Genomic DNA, 21,218 nt, shown 5'->3' on the forward strand with positions numbered 1-21,218 from the left:
TCTTGTCCTCGCCACCTTTGCTGGCCCAGGGGAACCTTGGTCCAGAACTGTCTGGATGAACTGTCTGGTCCAGAACTGTCTGGATGAACTGTCTGGTCCAGAACTGTCTGGATGAACTGTCTGGTCCAGAACTGTCTGGATGAACTGTCTGGTCCAGAAATGCCTGGATGAACTGTCTGGTCCAGAAATGCCTGGATGAATCAGGAAAAAGAACTGGATAAATAAGGCTGAGTCCAAATTGTATCCAATTTCAATTAGAAGATATGCGCCTTCCCTCTTATTTCTTTGAACTCCGGTATTTTCCGTAATTTTACTGTTGATTTTAAATCAGTAGAGTATTAAGACAATGGAAGTGAGGTGACCCTAGCCAGTGTACACCCAAACACTGCATTACCATTCCACCAACCACTCTCCAAACGAAAGGAACACAAATACTGCAGACATGACATCTAGTATGTAGAATGTCAGGAAAAAAAAACTGTGTGTGAGCTCAGCCTGACCCTGTTTGGGTGGGGGGGTGGATCTCAGGGCATGAAATATGAATGAGAAACAGAAGCTGCTTATGCAAACTTAACACGCAGCAACAGCAGTAACTTCCTCAGTTGTAACATAGACTGCATTTTGGACTCCAAGAAGCAGCACAAACTGATTGCCAGTTACATAACAATAAATTAAAAACAAACTTTGTCTTTAAAAAAGAAAAACAACCAAAAAAAAACACAAACAAACAAAAACATATGCAGTTTAATTCATGAACCCATGCAAGCTACAGGGTAGCTGATAAATGAAATATGAAAAAGTTTTACAACTATTAGGCTTTTCATCCTATATTAATGAATGGTAAAACATTCTGAAACTCAAGGATGTTTAGAATGAGATATTAGATGCAGTACAATGATTCTTTTGAGTTTTGATACTTGTTGTTACAACAGCTGAATTACTATACAGTAAACAACGTGACACTTGGGCATGCGAACACACAAGGTGAATGAGATTTACTGTTCTGTGTATGAGATGTAGCATTTTGTGAATGAGATATAGTATTTTTTCTACTGCCTGCTTAAAATGTCTGATTTGTTGGTAACAAACAAAAGCAGCTTTTTCCATCTGAATTCTTTTCTCTCTCTCCAACACTAGAGATGTTGGTCCAGTGAGTCATCGGAGGTGTTCGATTCCTGCAGTCTGTGTCCTCACCTCTTCATGTGGGCCATATTCTTCACATCTTGGCCGACAATCCCTTTCGGTTTGTATGCAGCGCTCCGAAAAACACTCGTTACCGTACAGCTCAACCATAGCAGCACTTGTGTGTGGGATTTGTCCCACGGGCTGTCAAAAGTCCGGCCGGGCTCGACTGATTGATGACGCCACGTGTTCACCGTTAAAGAGATGGAGAATAAAGTGGGTACAAAGTGACTGAATCTAGCAACAGGTGGAAGTGAGGAAGCAGGTTTTTCTTCCGTGGTGCTAGGAGGTGAGTTGTGTCACGCACTTCAGCACAAACAACAGACAAAGGCACTTTTGGTTGCGAGGCAGGTGGTTGTTGTGAGCGGTTTGGAAGTCGAGCTCCAATTTTGAGTGTGGGTGTTCGTTCTGCTGTGTGAGGAATAGCAACCTGTTAAATGTCAGATGCCCTTCTGTTTCAGAGCAGGCTTCACCCGCACACGCAGGGCCCTGCCCAGAAGAGACCACTGCAAGATCATATGATAGCACCTTCAGACAGAACAGGTCATAAACACAGCCACACCCCCAGGCAACAGCTAAGACCAAATGCCCACAAACGCAAAGGTAAGCAAAAATGTGCCTGACATTACTGATCCAAGATGTTACTGCTATGTAGTCTTTACTGCATGTGAACCAGTGGCCCTGAATCATCAGCTTATATTCTACCCCTTTTGATTGTGGACAGGTAGGTCTTCATAATCAGCTGATTTCAGAGTTGAGACAGACCAATGAAGAGATTAATTTCTGTGCATGGTTAGCATTCCCTGTTGGAGAGAGAATGAAATATTACCTCATGGACATGGATGCATTTTCTGCTGGAGTCCACAGACCAGACCCTGCCTACTAAGTTCTAGGTGAGTAAATAAAATATTACGTATACTGGACTGACCTTGGTCTGAACGGCAAACAGCTCAGTACGAGATATCACATTTAATTATGTAGACACGTTTTACAGGTTAAAGTAAACCACAGACAAACAAGTGCACAAATTAAACAATTTATTATAAATGTACAGAATCCTGTGAAATAAAATATCCAGTGGTGTGCATTTACTATGATTACATTTTATAATTACATGTAGAGGCATTACATGTGGAGGCAAGCAGAGGATAGACTGGGGCTCCAGTGTTTCTCTTGCTCAAGCTTTCTATGCAGGGCTGTTTTTAACTTTAAAAGCACTAAAACAGCCATGAGGTCCCAAACTGGACAGAGACCTCACCTTGCTCTTTCTCCTCCTCCTTCTTTTTAAGGTAAAAAATCTTTTCCTAAAAGTCCTCAAAGTGGGTCCCTGCCCCTGAGAAACAAAGCCATAAATGTGAGGTGGAGGTCGGCGATAACATTTTCCCATGCTCCGCCGAGCGAGTGCGCCTGTCCAAGTCCCAGTCATAACGGCCATGTCTTTCAATGGTTTCCATGGAGATCGCCTCTTCTCACCTCTTGGAGTTGGGAGAGTGTAATGGGCAGGGAATGAAATCACCAAACCAGTAGATCAAATGTGGCGTGCATTTTCCCACCCACTTATTAGTATTATAAGGTGATGTGGACTTGAAGTGTTGGGGGGGGGGGGGGGGGGATTCTCAGGTGCGTCTTCACGAGTGAAGTATCCTGCCTTTTATTAAGGAATTAAAGAGTAAAAGGGACGGTGCTATATTTCTGAAATTGCACTCGGAGCCCCCTCATATCTGAAAGGATAAATCCAACATGAAATATCTAAATCCCATAACTGCAAGAGCTCACTATGGATAATGGAACCAGCCCTCTGATGACATCTGAAGACATGGTCCTCCTTCACAGCCTTGACGGCCAGAGACACCTGCTGTGTAGGGGGCGTTTATTATTCGTCTGCCTTCTGAAAGCAGCCACAAAATGGCCACTCTTCTGCAGATGGGCTGCCAGTTAGAGGCAGATGTTCTTTCCTGTTAATCGAGTCTCTTAGAGCATCAACCTGAACCCAGTCATTATGTAAGGGCTGGCAAAAACCGACATGGGCTCACCGTCAACGGGCTCCTACAGCTAATAACGCATTCAAGCCAGGAGTTTTTTCAGATCTTCATCTATGCCATGTTCACTTAACTGGTCCAGACTGTGGTAGCGATGGATGATTTCATCAGCGGTCACCACCACTACCCTGACTCCATGGGGGTCGTCACCCAGCTGGCAGCCAATAGCGGAGCTCACCACCATGTCCAGGCCACCGTGGCACCCCCCTGCATTACGGTGGTAGTGTCCAGAGAACACAGCTTTCACACCTGAAAGAGAAATGGGCGGCAGACATATTAATATTCCCTCTGGCTTAAAGGTGCCCTGCTTACACCTTTACTTTTACTCTTCCGAAATAAGACCTAGAAAAAATCTGTGCACAATTACATTTGTTAATTACCCATGATATGCATGTTTAAATAGCAGAGTCAATTACAACATAAAGGCAGTTATCCAAATCACCCCAACAGAGGAACAAAGCCCGAGCCTCCTGCCAGACAACCCACCAGTCTGCTGTTGGCCGGCAAGGCGGCGAGAGAAGCCTGCAGCATAGAAACCCGGGTCACGTTGGCGACCTCTTCAGAAATCTATTTTCCGTGTTGATCTACATAATCGTTGTGAAGGTTTTCATGGGCCTCTCTCCCCTGCCACAGCGGCCGGGGCCCTGGTGTTGAGAAACGCCAAAGCGCCGCACTGATTGCACGCTCCCCGCAGACGACCGCGCAAGTGGTGGTGGTGGGGGGTGTTTAAACGAGCTCGGGCTATTTACGGGGAACCAGAAGCTGGCGGTGTGAATTTAATAGCGAAATCATTCAGGGCTCCGAGCGCTGAAAGACCCTGCCTATGGAGCCCACATACTGCGTTGATGGATGTATTAAGGTTTACAGTGCATGGTGTGGCAGGGATAACAAAAGACAGTCAGATTTCAGGAAGACAGAATGACTAAAATTGTTGCAGAATGACTGAAATGAGTTACACAACAGTGATGCTGAAAGAAAACATAAGCAATGAAACCAATTCTGACGTGGTGAGAACACACACACACACACACACACCACATCAGAATTGGTTTTATTGCTTATGCGTTGGAGTGTTTATATACACACACACACACACACACACACACACACACACACACACACACACACACACACACACACACACACACACTTCAACATATCTTCAGTGCACAGATCAACACAGTGGCACTGATATTTACTGCTGTTTATTGAATTTGATCTGGATTCGTGGTCTGTTCGGACTGGTCAGACTTGTGGTGTGCCCAGCTGTGAGGCATATATATGAAACATTATTTGAAGACTGACTATGGTTGAAGTACAGAGTTGTGTCAGTATATTCCAAGGCCTTTCAAAATGTCCATCAAGAATTTAAACTACCAAACCAGCCTGTAAAGGTCACTGCAAAGTCTAATTTCAAAGTCTTTTACCCTTAAAGATGATGGCAGTGCAATGCAACAAAACAAAACAGATAAAAGGGAAAGTTCTGAATCAACTCACAAGGATGAATCATAATACCAATTAAATATATTACTTTCTAAGGGAAATGGTTTCATTATGCACATTTCGAACTGACCACCTAATTTCCAACCTCTCATTCACCATTTGGAAAGGGCAGAAACAAACATGACGAAACGAGATGGAAAGATCCTCCAATTATGGACATCCAATAGGAAACCGTGGGTGGAGCAACAAAAATAAGCACTTCTTACTCCAGCCTTTTACCAACAAAACCAGCACTTCACTGCATTAATATCTATATTAGACATGATGATTACCTACACAACAACATACTAATAACTGCACCATGGAAAAAAGATGCACACGCATCCTGTAAACTCATACCATCATATTCAAGCTTGGAACCTGAAGGTTCTGTAAGTGGTGTTTAAATTTCCCTTCACAACCAGCAACATCACTGCGGTTTGGTACCAGCCCATGTGAGATTATTGGGATGTCTTTAACATGTTCTTCTCAGCTCTTCACACTGAGGTTTCAAATTTGGAATACTGGCTGGCGTGGAAAGGTCATAATAGGGCTACATAACTCTACATTAATGTCACACACACTGACCCGTCTAGATCATATATTAGTTGGCCCGCAAGATCCTCCTCCAGAAATCTTGTACTTGCCCCCAGATCTCTAATGCAGGTCTGGAATCATTATCTGTTAACGATGAACCACGCTGAGGGACTGGGTTTCTCTCACTCCCTGGCTTAGCACTGTGATGAGCAGAAATGGTAATCATAAGTGAACTGCTTAGCAGCTGTACCACTGTGCTAGCTTTTAGCTGCAGTTTCTGCTAAATGGGCACAAGCATCCCACAGGGCAGGAAACAACAACAACAACAACAACAACAGAAATCAAAAACGATCATCCAGCAGAGAAGAGTGGAAGTGTGTATCCGTCCTCCGCACAGCTGATATACAGAAGAAAAACAAAACCCCGACATCCCGCCTCAGAACGAGTCGTCCTAACCGCCGTTTCTCCGAGCTTCCCTGCACACATCTCCAGAACAAACGCTAAGGCAGCAGTGCTTACCACTGCTTCACATCGTATGCCTTTCGTAGAGCTGTTTGACTGTCAAGCTTTTAATAGACTAGTTACAACAGAAATACTACCACCCAGGGACGGACCGTGTGCGTTTGAGCTGAGCGAAGCAAACTAGTAAGCAATGCGCTCTGAAAAAAAACTGTCACACAAAATGAAACTGAGTTCTAATGAATAAGGAAGTATGATGATCGTCTGGTTTCAGTTCTCCTGAGACACACTTAACGTGGTGCCCATGCCTGTCTTCATAACCAGACAGCTTACACAACTGTATGCCAGATTTGGATGAGGTGTAAATCCCTCCTCCAATCTTCTATCCAAACAAGTCAGAGACAATTTATTTCTTAGTTAGAGAAGATCTGTGTGCAGGCATATTTGTGTGTGTGTGTGTGTGTGTGTGTGTGTCAGCATGTTGGTCACAGTGTATTAGAGCGCAGGGTAAAATTAATCAGCAAACTATGCATGAGTGTAATTTGCATGACAGAAGGACAGACAAAATGATCATCAAGGCCCACATTGCGTATGCTGGTCATACATCACACTCATTTGTCACCATGGATCCCTTTATGGAGCTCTCAGTGAGGGACAGCCAGAGCATTGTGTATGATGGATGTAATTATGATCCCATCACACTGTACATAGATGGAGAGCTGCACACCAGGGTGGCTTCAAACTGCTTTCACACAGAGTGTAGGACATGAGTGCAGCTTTACATTAAAACAGGGCCAATATCAGAACACGCCTCCCACCCCGACGGCCAATAGCAGAACACCTCCCCACCTCGAGAGCCAATAGCAGAACACCCTCCCACCCCGAGAGCCAATAACAGACCCCCCCCAAGGGACAAATAGCAGATGGCTGTGCAACCACTGATGGTTACGGCTTTGACGGCACTTTAAAAAAAGGAAATCGATTTCACAACCAACCTCACTGGCCAAAATCAATAGTTATCAAAAGCAGATAAATAACATTAGAATGCACCACGGTTTGGTGACGTTTGTTCACTTTAGTCAAAAGAAACGATGGAGGTGAACTGTATCTGAAAGGCACAAGCACTCCTCATTTTGAAGTCACACTCAGGTAGTGGGAGTAACATTACTGGGAGTAACATTAACGCAGCTGTCAAGCTCCTCCACAGTGGACGTCCAGGAAAGGCAACACGAGGCACGAGTCCCTGTGCTCCATCACATTCTCCACGCCATCGTGACGCCCCCCTTCGCTGAACCCAGCCGTATTGCTCCACCCAAAACAACACGGCTCCCACATTAGTTCCTGCCCTCCAATGTTGAGAAATGCTGGTTGACATAGAGCCGTACTAATTTACCGAAGCTCGTGCGGACTATGAGCATAGGGCCGGCAGTGAGTGCCAAAGGACAAACGTGCTTTATTGTATCTAATTAGCCAAGTACAAGATAGTCCCAGTGGCTATACAAGAAATGTTCAATGTTTGTCTACAAATGGGTAGGAGTATATACAAGAACACGAGCTGCGTTTTTGAGTGTGCAGCAGATCTTCTTCGATTTGAGAGCCTTAAAGAATAGGCGATGATTCTTTATTCTGAAGCACCGCTCTTGCACGAGCGAGCAATGGAGGTTGTGATTACTATCTATACAGTGGTAAGTCTCAGTCAGAAAGGATATGAGAACTGAAAGCCAAGGAATAAATCCTTCACATTTAATAAAGTCTCCCTCCAAACTTAAGCATGAGCTGCAGTTTCAAGGCTGCTGCCAGGGCCTGTCAAGAGGTGGAGCACGACAGACAAGATCTTCCTCCGACGGGTTCCGTAAGCACCACGACCAGATCCTGTAGGCCTCTTCCAGATCCTGCCGGCCTCTTCCAGGTCCTGCAGGACGGTCCGCTATCCATAAGTCACCTTTGAGCAATAATCTCAAAGTGAGTCACGGTGACCAGAATAGATGGAGGAACCTTCCATGCACTTCAGAAGGTACACTGCCACCAATTGTAAAACCACGAAGGCCCCGAGATGAGCCGCGAGTCCTGGATGTTAAAATAAGTGAGGCCCCCTCAACCGACCGTTAGACACTCAGGACTGGATTAAAAAGCATCACGCACATTTCCATGCCAGGGAGCTGATTTCTGGCCGTTTTGCTCCTGGCTTTTCCTTCTCCTCTGCTAGATATTTTTACATCATGCTTTCAAGCCCCAGGGTGAGATCTTGCGTCATACATGTAGCCCTGGTTTCATAATAAAGGACTGCAGACAGAAAATGTGATTCTGGAAGCACAATACATTCTGAGGATTGTGTGGAAAATGCAGTGTTTGGCAGAAGCTTTATGAGTGTAAATGATGGGAAAGACAGTATATTACCTTAATGACCATAAATGCAACACTCTCCAGCAACCCCACAGCTAACAAAGATTTGAGTGATCAGCACCCTCCTGCCTCAGGCCAAACATCTCAGAATAGACATTCTTCCCACAGCCTCACTGCCTTATAGAAAATATGGTTGAAATCATATGAAGAACTAGAGCATTATATTGGACCAGAGGCCTCAGACAGAACAGGAGGGAAATAGATTGTTAGCCCTCTATGACCACTTGCTTCCCACCGATTTTAGCCTAAACATTAGTAGATAAAATGATAGGCTTATTTTGTCTAACAAACGTGTTCCTTTAAACCAGCTTCTGTGATTGGATGGATGTTCTGACTATCATTACATGTACAAAAAAAAGAGATAAGGAGGCAGCAAGGTCATGAATGTAGTGTTATATGGGGGGAAGGCAGACAGCACGAGCACCATCGAGGATGCCTTCTATCACAACAAAGTGTCTGCATCGTTCCTTTCCCCCCTTCCCTTAAGGAGCTCAGAGAAGTCCACTGGCTAACTCAGGGGAGCGGGACCCTGCTTCACTTCACAGTGAGGGTCCAGAGAAGGCGGCACAACTAGCACAACTCAAACTCAAACTCAGCTCTGACTCCTAGCGGCACGGCTCACCCGCTTATGGACACGGTTGGGATGGGCTATTTAACAAAGCCAGTGGTCAAGCAAGCCCTATGAAACAGGACACTGACCGAGTAGCTGTGTGATCTGTGTGAACTGTGACTCCTGTCCACATTTCTCAGTTGTGTCAAACCCCTTGTTAAATTTCAGCTTCTTCTTTGTTAGAAGATGATACAGTCTTGGACCACTGCACATGTTGCCCTCTACTAGGAAGTTTGACACGCCCTCACACGATGCATGACAAGTTCCGGAGGCCAGGAAGAGTTTGCTGAGTTTTGTAGACGCTGTGTGGAGAAGACGCTGTGTTCTGTGTTGTGAGGGTAAATCTACTTTGTATGCTCTACTAAAGGCAGAACCACAAAGACGTCAGTGGTGGAAATTTATTTTTACCACTCTTCCCTCCACTGTTCCAATTATCTTACTGTGTGCCCAGCACACTATGGAGGACTGCTTAAAAAATATATTCAGTTAAATGCTGGATTTTCGTATTTCTTACACCTGAAGGATGGAGCAGTTCCAACTTAGTGTGGCCCTGGGACGAGATGGCAGCCTGTTAGCAAGCATTATTATTTGTGATGTTTAAAACAAACAAGAAAACTAGTGTGGAGTTGTTGTCTGTAGCCAAGTTGAAGCCCCACAGCTCAGCTGTAGGCTTCTTGGATAACAAGGATAACTACTTAACAGATAATCTTATTAAAATATAATAGTTTTGCTAATCAGCTGCCACCAATTAAAAATTGTGTTGAAATGTGCAGATGGTTTTTTACGATCATTATAGGTCAAAGTGTGTTCAAGTGTGGAGGTAGATTTATGACTACAAGCTGTAATGTTGTTGTCACTAACCAGCTAGAAAGATTATAATGACTCCAGTATTTTTATACATGTATTATACTGAGTTTTGCCCTCCTAGAGAGAACTGCATGTTCGTTCACAGAACTGCAAACCACTTGGAAACCACTGGACATTGCAATGACTTTTAACATTTCCAACACACAGGTGTTTATAGCTGGTCATGACAGAAGAGTCTGTCTGCAGACTGCAGGATGGGCCATGAGATGTAGAGATAGAACTCCACTGTATGTGAATTTATTGATGATGCATAAAGCAGTAATTTATGCAATAAGTCTCAAGGACCTCTGTTTAGTCTGAAACATGCACCAGTCCTCCAGGATTCTCACCAACATGACATCATCACTGCCTTATCTTTTCATCATTGTGCTTCTGCCTGCCGATATATGGAAGAAGTTGACATGGCTGTGTGACAGCTGATGGCAACACTACAGGCACAGGCTACAGGCTTTCTTCTTGTTCGCCGCCTTCAGGAACGACTCCCGGGTTTGCGCCAGCGCTGCAGAGCCGTACCTGCTTGGCAGAACCTTTTCATCAGGCCGTCCCTCTGGACCCTCTGCAGGTTGAAGTAGTCGTCGTCCTCGTCGGGCGTGTGGAGGTAGAGCGGAATGTGCTGGAAGACGAGGACGTGGCGGGCGGCGGTCTGGGCGGCTCTCCGCAGCTGTGCCTCCAGCCACACCTCCTGGGCCTCGGCCAACTGCGGGCAGCCTGACGGGTCGAAGAACAGCTGGGAGTTCAACACCAAGCACAGCACGCCTCCCACCCAGAAGCTGAAGTAGTCGTCGCCCCAGGCGCTACGGAACTGCTCCACCGTGGCGGAGGTGGGGGTGTTGCCCAGGTCGTGGTTGCCGCTGACGAACACAAGGGGGATGTCCGGGTCGGTACGCCGTAGGGCTTCCTTAAGGTCCTTCTCTTGCTCTTCTCGGAAGGGGGAGCCTGAGGAACACAGGAACAGTGTTCATAGCATGACCCTCACCGACCAAGAATAATGAGCATTTTCTTGTTTGAGTCGAGCAATAGATCAAGATTTGCTGTCTTGGGAGTTCAATACACCTTGGAGAAAAATAAACATACATATTTGTGCCGTGCCTCTCAGCACCCATTTCATATTGTGATTTTCAGTGGAATTTCCAACTCAATGAGGAGCGTCTGTAATTTCATCGACCTTCATGTCATTGTAGCTGTCTGTTCATATTGGGAAAGAAATAAATGGTTCCTATTGCTGAGAAGAAAAAAAAAAAGTCTGTGGTCAGGCATTTTGCAAACAACCACTTATTACACTATATTTACTGCAGGACACAGCAGCCATCAAAATTCAAGTCACTGGAAATATGTTGTGCATATAGAGTAAAAAGAACACATTTTTTTCCACAAGTCAATAGTGACGAGTAAACAGAGTCTAACCACATTTCTGTAGAGTAAAGGCTGGCAGGGCTTTAAAACTCAATAATAACATGCTTTTGTTAGCGTCTAATGTGACAAGTGGGACATCTTACTAATTGCCTGGAGGAGATTTGAAGCTCGATGAGAAAAGAGGCAGCAGAGATATTGTGGAGGTTGAGCAGAGCCATTACAAGCTACAGTCCCGGGGCTCTAATCGAACACACGGCATCAGTTAGAAACACAAGCCCACACAGCTAACCCTTTAAGTGTTTCTAATTTGCAATTTGTAAAAACATTACAGGTTAAGCAAACTGAATTTTTTTAACGTCAAGTACATATTTTCATCATTTTAAATCAGATATGGGCTATTCCTTTATTTGGGACCTTTTTACCATCAGACTGACGACACACCTGGTAATACAACTATTCAATAAATAAATGAACAAATAAGTATTATCATGTTGTTGTCTGCATATAACATAGGAAATAAATGATAACATTAAGCAGGAAGAGAACTGCATTGCCTGAATCATCTACAACGAAGCCAATTTGCACAAATCAAATAGTACACCACACAATCAATCATCATGTTTTATGACCAACTTTGCAGTGAAATTATTTTTCAGGACCTGATAACATTTCTCCTTTCCTTTTAGAGATATGGTGGCTCATTCAACTTCAACAGGTTGCTGCCTTTTCCAGCAGTGACAAACCCCAAAGAAACCCATTAAAAGCTCCCTGAATAGAGATCTCTATCAGCTCAACACACAGACCAGCTGTGCCTCCTTTAGAACTCATTTCCCTCTGGTCACTCCCACTGCTGCAGGACTCCTTTGAATATTTCACCCTCTATCTGCTCTCATCAGCGATTAAAGGGCTATCATATATGGCACGGTGGCAAGGAGAGTGACCTCACAACTTGACTTATCATCATCTCCTCACTGATGCCCTCACTGTAAGCCCACAAGCAGCTGAGGCTTTGCAGACCTCATCATGACCAGCGTCAGGACCCAGCTCTACTTCTACAAGCTTGAAGCAAATCCTAGAGAGGAAAACCCAGACTGAGCTAACAGAGCGATCAATCAGGTGCAATCACTGCTCTCATACTCATAACGCAAGCAGCTCATCACGTGCTGGCACTTGAGAACCCAGGAAGGAACACCGCTGAGCCCGCACCAGACGTGGCTGATCAAACCTTCTTCCTCTTACTGCCCGTCACATAACACCTAAGCCATTTTTAGGGACTTGACCCATCACAATAACGGGAGCCGATTGTGCACCGAACTCGTAAGCTGCCCTTGAGCTTGCGAAAGCAGGCGGGGGGAGAGTTTGGAGAAGGAGAGACTGCAAAAGCACACGAGTCTCCAACTTGTCTGCCGACTAGTGACACAATAAGCCTTGGAGCACTGTAGAGTGGAAGCAGAGGACAGGAGATGTCTGACGACATTTGTATTGATTTGTATTAGTTTCAAATGACAAGCTCTTCTGAGAAGACAGAAGATGCAGGCTACAAGTTCCCTGCTCCCAGCGCTCACTGCTAACAGATGCTAACTGATGCTAGTGGCTTCTGAGGGGTTCCAATCTTTCAGAATCAGCAGTACCATTTTACCCAGATAGCTCATCAAAGAGTAGAGTCACCTCGAACACATCTGACAGTACAGAGAGTGATGTCACAGATATTATGAGACTATGTAAATGAAATGTCTTAAAGGCCTGATTGAAATGATTTCACAGTTACACTTTGAAGGCCTCTCCTCACACCCTGACCCAGAAACCCCACCTAAGAGGAAACATGCTGCTCCACAGCTTATTTTAAATCAAGCAGAATGACACTACAAAGTCTTCAAAGTTTCTAAAAAGAGGCTAATTTAATGCCACCTATCATTTAGTGAATGGTTTATTGTTAGAGACCAGGCATACTTAAATATTTTATTTTATTTTATGTGGGAGAAAAAGATGATGTTGCAATTTCAAACAGGTAAATAAAATTCCATAAAAGCTCTATAATTATGTGAATAAGGCAATTATTTGGAAGAAGTCAAAGGCATCCTTCTCTTCAATCCTCCTGGAAGTCTGTTTTACCATTGACAAAGTCACTATAGCCATCTGAGAGAAAGGTGAAGAGAGCACTTCCATCACCAGAAGGTATTTTTCCAGGAGGCAAACTGACTGATGTAGGGTGACCACCTCTCTGTCTTCAAAGACGCCTTTGGCCCCTCTGCTCTGCCATTTGGACTGAACCGATGTGATAAGCGCAGGGACAGCGGGTAGCGGTGCCGGGGGCCATCCAGGCAGCCGGCCACACTCACCTCTAACACCCGCCTCCCAAGAGACCGCAGTGCCCTGAAGCACCAAGGACGAAGAAGAGCCTCTTTCTCCAGGGACTCCCTACCCCAGCTAGCCTTTTATTTAGAACAACCAAAGAAAGACCTAATGCCGTATGTGCATTGATTTGTATTCATTTCAAATGACAGTGATTCGTATTCATTTCAAACTCTCTCGGAAGTAAAAAAAAAAAAAACGCATGGCTTCTGGGGCAATTGTTTAAAAAGATAAAGTTTCTAAAAGTTGGAAGGCATCAAAATATGATAATGTATGCAGAGTCAAGAGGATAGAAGCATGTCTTGGTACAAAACCTTCAAAAATATTGGTTCACTATTCTCTTTGAGGCAGGCAACTGCATCGCATACAAAAATACAATAAAATAACAAGTGGTTTATTTACTTTACTATTAAATATGCTTAATTTGTTCCAGTGTCTACTCATCCTGGCCCTTGAGCACCCATGCCTGACATTGTACTGTTTCTCCTGCTCATGGTGCAATTTACACAATTAAATTTGGTGTGTTTGAGCAGTTAATGCCTGTTAAGTGGGGAAAAACAGGTCTATGAAGTCCCCTTTGCCAAGCAATGGTCTTCTGATCAGTGACTTCATTAAAGTAGCAAGCATAATGTGATGTCACCACAAAAGTCTCTTAAAGGATGACACTTTCAGGGTACTACAATATCATAACATTGCCTAAAGAAGTGAAAATACATCTGCATACATGCATACTTATATATATACATACATACATACATACATACATACATACACACAAACACACACAGACTTATGTTCCTTATATGTTATTAATATTTATATATAATGAATTAACATTTATATAACATATATATTATATAAGTATATGAAACAGTAATAACAGAAGACACAATAGCATTATAGCAGAGGTCTTGGTATTTGGAGCCAAGCTTTCAGCTAGGCACATTAATGATTACTCTGGCTAGTCTTGAATCACATATAGAATCAGATAGAGTAATGGTTAACTAAATGGATAACAAGTTTCTGTGTTGCTGATTTATTCTTCCTGACAAAAAAAGTTCTGATGTCTTGTGTCAAAACAGTTTGGATCAGAATCCTAATCTGAATTTTACCTGGCATGGCATGGACTAGATCCCCACACAGAGCCAGGAAACGCGGCCGGGGCTGCATCCCGTTGACAGCCTGCACGGCCTGCTGCGTTAGTCGGACCTCCTCTGACCACTCGTCCCCTCCTCCATCACAGTCGCCCTCCCTCCAGGCCTTCATCAGGCCCAGCTGGGGGTCTGCAGCCTGGATGAAGCAGAACGGCCCTCTCCACGTGCTCTCCTCATCTGGGGAGGACAGGAGAAGATCAAGCGTGCTGCCGTGAAGCACTGTGATGCCACTGTCAGCACCACGGACCTCGATAATAAATACAATGTTTATGGATGTCGCTGTTTGCATGGCAAGTCATTTTGGCATAATACAACATTATGCAATACCGAGATCAAACGGTTTTCATAAAAAAACATTTTTAAGCTTATCTTCACTGAGGGGAGGACCCTATCACTGATGTCACAGTGTGAGTGGGAGAACCTAGGAAGGGCACAGTGTGAGTGGGAGAACCTAGGAAGGGTACAGTGTGAGTGGGAGAACCTAGGAAGGGTACAGTGTGAGTGGGAGAACCTAGGAAGGGTACAGTGTGAGTGGGAGAACCTAGGAAGGGCACAGTGTGAGTGGGAGAACCTAGGAAGGGCACAGAGTGAGTGGGAGAACCTAGGAAGGGCACAGTGTGAGTGGGAGAACCTAGGAAGGGTACAGTGTGAGTGGGAGAACCTAGGAAGGGCACAGTGTGAGTGGGAGAACCTAGGAAGGGCACAGTGTGAGTGGGAGAACCTAGGAAGGGCACAGTGTGAGTGGGAGAACCTAGAAATGGTACAGTGTGAGTGGGAGAACCTAGGAAGGGCACAGTGTGAGTGGGAGAACCTAGGAAGGGCACAGTGTGAGTGGGAGAACCTAGGAAGGGCACAGTGTGAGTGGGAGAACCTAGGAAGGGCACAGTGTGAGTGGGAGGCCTTTCCCCATGATGGAAAAAGCAACGGAAAGTTGCATCACCTCTTGTGATGGAGGAAAGTGAAAGATGACTGGATGAGCCTCTTGTACATCACAAGAGTTGTGCACACAATCCTACCCAACCTTACAACTCTGTGCACTGTGTTTGTACATATCTGTATTTACTTCTGCTCTTTGCTATTGTCATTTAAGTAGACAGAAAAATTATTTGAAACACATGCAGTCAGAGAAATTATTTGTGAATGCTTGAAAACAAAGACAATGAGAGCAAAAAATTCACATTTTAGACTATATGAAATGTATGCTTTTAAAATAACATTTTCCCCAAAAGAGTTCATCCATAAATATATTTAATATTTACTTTGTATTGTGCACAAATATCAGCATTGACATATAAGCTATACCTGTAGAGGCCCAGCACGTCTGCGCCTGACCACAGTTATTCTGCACTCGAGTCGAGTGTTTTGAAAGGACACCAGCAGGCTACTGTTACTTCATCTTAAAATAAGGAGTCTTGCCCATTTCAAAGCTCATGTCAGTCACACGGGTTACAATACTCAATCAATTACAGCCATTTTACTAGACAAAATATCAGTGTCATAAACAAGAACAAAAAAATAACACAGGCAAGTATTGGGCCTAAATTTCAAGCCCTTCTTATACTGCATCACATGTAATCTAATCAATCTAATCATCTAATCAACTGGGAACACCGCTGAACACTGAAGGCTGTGGGAACTATTTTGAGGATAATTTAGACTGATACATTGAAAAGAGTATGTGAAGCTGACGGCAGATAAGCTCAGCGCCTCTTTCAACAAACACACGGAGCTTTTAGCCAATCACAAATCAGTGGAATATCTTGGGTGGCAGCTGGAGCGTTCAAACACAAGCTAATCATAATGAAAGATGAAAGCATTCTGATCCCTGCGAGAGGAGCAAAATATATAAAAATAAGTAAACAGAGTCTGCTGGTAAGATACTCAAATCAAACAACACAAGATTTGGTCGGCCAACAGCGTGTGCACTAGGGCTGCACGATTAATCGTATTTTTATCGTTATTGCGATGTGAAGTTTCACGATAAACACATCGAAAGAGCCACGATAACTCCTTGAATAACAGCAAACTCAAATTGCGTTATCCTCGTCCAGCAATAGAGGGAGCTATTCGCGCTGCAGACTATGATCACGTGACGTAAGTAGGCAAGAGGCAGAGTGAGGCAGAGTTGCCAGGTTCGCGGTTTTCACGCCAAATTGGGCTTGTTTGAAAATCCAGCCGCGGGTAAAAATTCTGGGGCCGCGGGGTGCGGTTTTTGGGCTACTTTTGAGTTGGGCTACTGCGGAAGTTACAAGTCAACACTAAGAATCGATCGCGATATAATACTCAATTTGTCTCCAGTTCACACTCGCAACACCCCCCGACGCCCCCGACAACTTACACTCGCAGATTTTGTGCGGAAAACTTTTGTTGGACCTGGCAACCCTGGAGTGGGGTGAACACGCTCATCAGACACGCGATTTGGTTTAAGCCTGGTTTACACTTGATGCGGCGCGAGGGTCCGGGAGGCGAAAAAAACGTAATCGCGGTGGCTTCGCCCGTGTGCAATTGCCTCGCGCGCTGTCGATTCACGAGGTCGTGCACCTCTCGAATTTTGTAAGTTCGCGCGCGCCGCGTCTCGGCGCAATGAGAACAGTCATGTTTGCAGGGTTCATACACCTATACAAGGTGGAATTCAAGCACTTGTACGTCACTTTCAAGGTCCATTTCAATAATTCCCAGCACGTTATTGAATTAAATATTTATACATATACTCTAAATGATTCGAAATAATTCGCTTTTTTATCACATTATTTAATGGATATTTATTTTCAAAACGCCCAATCTTAACGTCTTCACGTTCTCTCATGTTTCGTCCTGGAATTACAAGAGGCTCGTATTTGTTAACGTAATACAGTACAAGAGAATTGTTCAGTCAGACAGATATTTGTTGTGAAACGAAGTAGTTACAATTTCAAGCCTTTTCAAATACTTTAGCCTAAATTCCAGCACTTTTCAAACCTGAAACACAAAGCAACATTAAAATTGGTCAGGTAAAAGTTCATTCCCCTGTATTTGAGGGGTGTTTTTTTATACTACTAGGCCTACATATCGTTTCAGACAACACTGCAAAGAATGTGACACGGCAAGATTAAACGCTTCCGCCGTTCGCGGAGGTTAACGAGGTGTGCGGAGTCGCTCACTCGTGAAAGTATAAACCTAGATTGAATCTATTGTTGAATAAACCTGCAAAATATTTGGAATTATTCTGGATTCATTACACAGTAAAAAACAAAACAAATTAACGTGCTGCTGTTCAGAGAGACACTACATTTCTGTATTTTAATCTTAATTTATCGTGGTTCACATCGATATCGGGATATCCAACAACGTTATCGCACATCGCAATTCTAGTCCATATCGTGCACCCCTAGTGTGCACAAAGAAACAGTTTACACTAGGAGTTCAGTTTGTGTTCAGTATACTCCAACTTGCTTTCACCTTCCTCAAATGCTAATTAGATGGCCAGAATCACTGTCCCTTCCAAAGAACTAATGTAGCACTAACCCCTAATAAATACTAGCATTAAAAAACACGGTTTCACCTGAATGTTCATTTACTCTGACATCTGAACAAACATACATCAAGTGTGCACATGTTTGTGTAGTGTAATTTTATAACAGATCCTCATCATGGATTTTTAAATCAGTTATTCCCCAAAAGGCATCTTGAGAGAGTACCGGTAATCGAATTTGCACAAGCTCAGCACTGCCCAGACACATGCTTGTGTACTTTGTCCTGGTTCAAACACTTTTGATTTTAGTGGCCACGTTCCTCCCAAGAGGGCTGGTCATGTGCGATAACAGAAGAGCTATTTATCACCAGCAACATGGTGGACAGGTCAAGCTGACCGTATGCCCCCAAGCAGAACCTAGACTCAAATTCTACAAAGCTTAGCAAAGATAGTGAGATATCATCTTAGCACACACATATGCAGGCTTCATAAATTTAGAGCCTTCCTCAAAGTGACTTAAATCTGCAAAGACTATGGTGTATAAGAAGACTTGCGTAATAAACCTGAATGAATAGAAGTGATAAAATCCATGCTGACATGTTTAGACATACAGCAAGAAGAAAAAACAAAACAGTGAAGTGAGGGACCTTCACCGGTTGTGTCACTTTAGAGACATGTCAGACATTTCAAGCAAGTCACGACTTGCAGAATGCGAGAACTTTTTAATATATTTGTATGACATGTTCCTCGACGTTTTGCTGATTTTAAACAGCATTCCCCTCACTGGCTAAAACATTGAAATATGTTCACTGCAAATTATAACTGAATTACGTGATCCAGATTGATTTGTGTAAATTAACACAATTTAACTTTTAAATATATCATGTCATTATTTAAAATACATTATATTTTAAATATTGCAGTACATCTTAACATTAGCTACTAAACACTATTAGCTGCAGTTCTGCCTACAGGTACCAAATATCAATAGAGTATTAGCCCTAATCTTTTAAATCTAAACACTTCACTAACTAGATACCTGCCACTGAGACTAAACGCTACCCAGGTCTAGCGAACTACATTACATTTCGTGGCTAATATCTACCATGTCCGAAAAACCTCACCCAAAAGCTGCGTAATATATTACCGCTCACACACACATTAAGTGGATAAAACATGAATTAATCGTTGACCAGACGAGTAACCGGACAGTCCAGCAACAGACGGTGAGTCTCTGCTCGTCTAGGTTCGCTAGCTAACTCCCGTTCATAAGCGAACAGATTAACGACAGACTTGGTTCATTTATCTGAGCGCTGTTACCTTCCGTCAAACCCTTATAGGTGCGCTGCTTGGCTCTTAGAAAGATGTCCTCGTCCCCTTCCATAGCTAATTGCTACTACCAAAGCACATTCAGAATAAACTGGTTCTAGCTAGCTATGTTAGCTAAGTCCGCAGAAGTCCACTAAAGTTATATCGCTAGCTAGGTGTGCCGCTGCTTTTGCCTGATCTAGTGTATCCTAAAATCGATGTGTTCGACAATGTATTAGTAAAGCGTGACAGTACTGGCGAAATGATTGCGCGTGAGGACAGAAGTGTTCGCTGTTCTGTAGCCAAGCGTAAGCTCTATACTAAAGATGAGAGCTACTACTGTTAAGGAAAAAATATGTCCGGGGCCCGTCAGTTTTTTTATGTTCATGCTAGTTCCCGTATGCATATTGCACTCTATTTGCAATCTGTCCGCGGAGTTGTGAGGTAACCCACACATGGAGGATTTGACCATCTGATTCAGTTCATTTAAGATATATTGCACCATTACTGTTGGTTGGTTGGTTGGTTGGTTGGATGGATGGATGGATGGATGGATGGATGGATGGATGGATGGATGGATGGATGGATGGATGGATGGGTGGATGGATGGATGGGTGGATGAAGAATTTGACAATCTGATTCAGTTCATTTAAAATATATTGCATCATTACTGTTGGTTAATTGGTTGGATGGATGGACGGACGGATGGATGGATTTGACCATCTGACTCAGTTCATTTACGATCAATCATTACTGTTGGTTGGTTGGTTGGTTGGATGGATGGATGGATGGATGGATGGATGGATGGATGGATGGATAGATAGATAGATAGATAGATAGATAGATAGATAGATAGATAGATAGATAGATAGATAGATTGGTTGATTGATTGATTGATTAGCTACAACATTAGCTGACCCTTCTATGGTGATTCAGTAGAAACACAAAAGGACCAAGGGCGTCCTGTTGCCAATTAAAATAGACTGTGATGGGTAATTAAAGTAAACCGTGATAGGTCATTTAAGTAGATTAAAGTAGACCGTGATAGGTCATTTAAGTAGATTAAAGTAGACCATGAAAGGTCATTAAAGTAGATTAAAGTAGACCGTGATAGGTAATTAAAGTAGATTAAAGTAGACCGTGATAGGTCATTTAAGTAGACCAATAGGTCATTAAGGGTCTACGTAGCCTCCATGTAGCAGTCTTTTTGTTTAAAAAAAGACACCATTAGACTTTTTCAGTAAGCAACTGCAGCCAAATATATTCATCCATTCAGTAAAAATAAAATAAATGCACAGTAGCAATAAAGATATGAATATTGTTCTGCTCACATTCAGTGATTATTATATACATGGAAATATGTATATTTAAAGGTAACTTGTATGAGACCTAAACATTGATTATGTGAGTTACATCTACAATCGTATCAGCTGGGCTGATAACATTAATCTAAGTTCGGACTGCAATTTAGCTTACAATTAAAAAACAATTTCCCTTATTTAGGAGATCCAATCAGTCTTTCCTCAGGGCTACTGAACTGATGTTGTGGATGTAGGATAGTGTGCCAGTAGACTTGAAAAAGCTTTGCATAAGTTTCAAGCTACTTCAGGAACAGTGTGTTTCCAGTAGGCTGGGGAGTGCCTACAACCTTCTGCAACAATCATAATAATAGTATTATTTATGAAGTGCCTTTCTCATGCAAAAGGTCACTGTATAATATACAAGAAGAACAAAATTATAAGCCAGTAAAACAACATTTGAAAATGCACATTGACACAAAAAAGAACAAGATATACATGCATGAATTTGGTCCATTTAGTGGCCTGTTTAGGGATTCATAGTGTTGCATCATAATTACTGAATACAAGCAGATATGGAAAATTAATTAAACTGATGGGATATATAGTACAGTATAATGCACTGGTGTGATATATGCAGATATCTTAGTGTGTAAGCAGCCAAGTTACTGAATTCTGTATGTGGCTGACTTTTGACTGGAAGAATAGGGAGGTAATGAAAGC

The 21,218-nt window shown here is 43.2% G+C and overlaps 1 protein-coding gene across 1 annotated transcript; it reads right to left on the bottom strand.

Annotated features, from left to right (window-relative positions):
* Nucleotides 1-2,202: 2,202 nt before the first annotated feature.
* Nucleotides 2,203-19,502, bottom strand: cpped1 (calcineurin-like phosphoesterase domain containing 1). Its single transcript, XM_077000330.1, has 4 exons — nucleotides 19,210-19,502; nucleotides 14,397-14,615; nucleotides 10,093-10,515; nucleotides 2,203-3,470 (listed from the first exon to the last, which is right to left on the bottom strand). The coding sequence occupies exons 1-4, from the start codon at nucleotides 19,271-19,273 to the stop codon at nucleotides 3,247-3,249; spliced, it is 930 nt and encodes a 309-aa protein (XP_076856445.1). The 5' UTR covers nucleotides 19,274-19,502; the 3' UTR covers nucleotides 2,203-3,246.
* Between the last annotated feature and the right edge of the window lie 1,716 nt (nucleotides 19,503-21,218).

Source organism: Brachyhypopomus gauderio, chromosome 3 (genome assembly GCF_052324685.1).
Source record: "Brachyhypopomus gauderio isolate BG-103 chromosome 3, BGAUD_0.2, whole genome shotgun sequence".
NCBI lineage: Eukaryota > Metazoa > Chordata > Actinopteri > Gymnotiformes > Hypopomidae > Brachyhypopomus > Brachyhypopomus gauderio.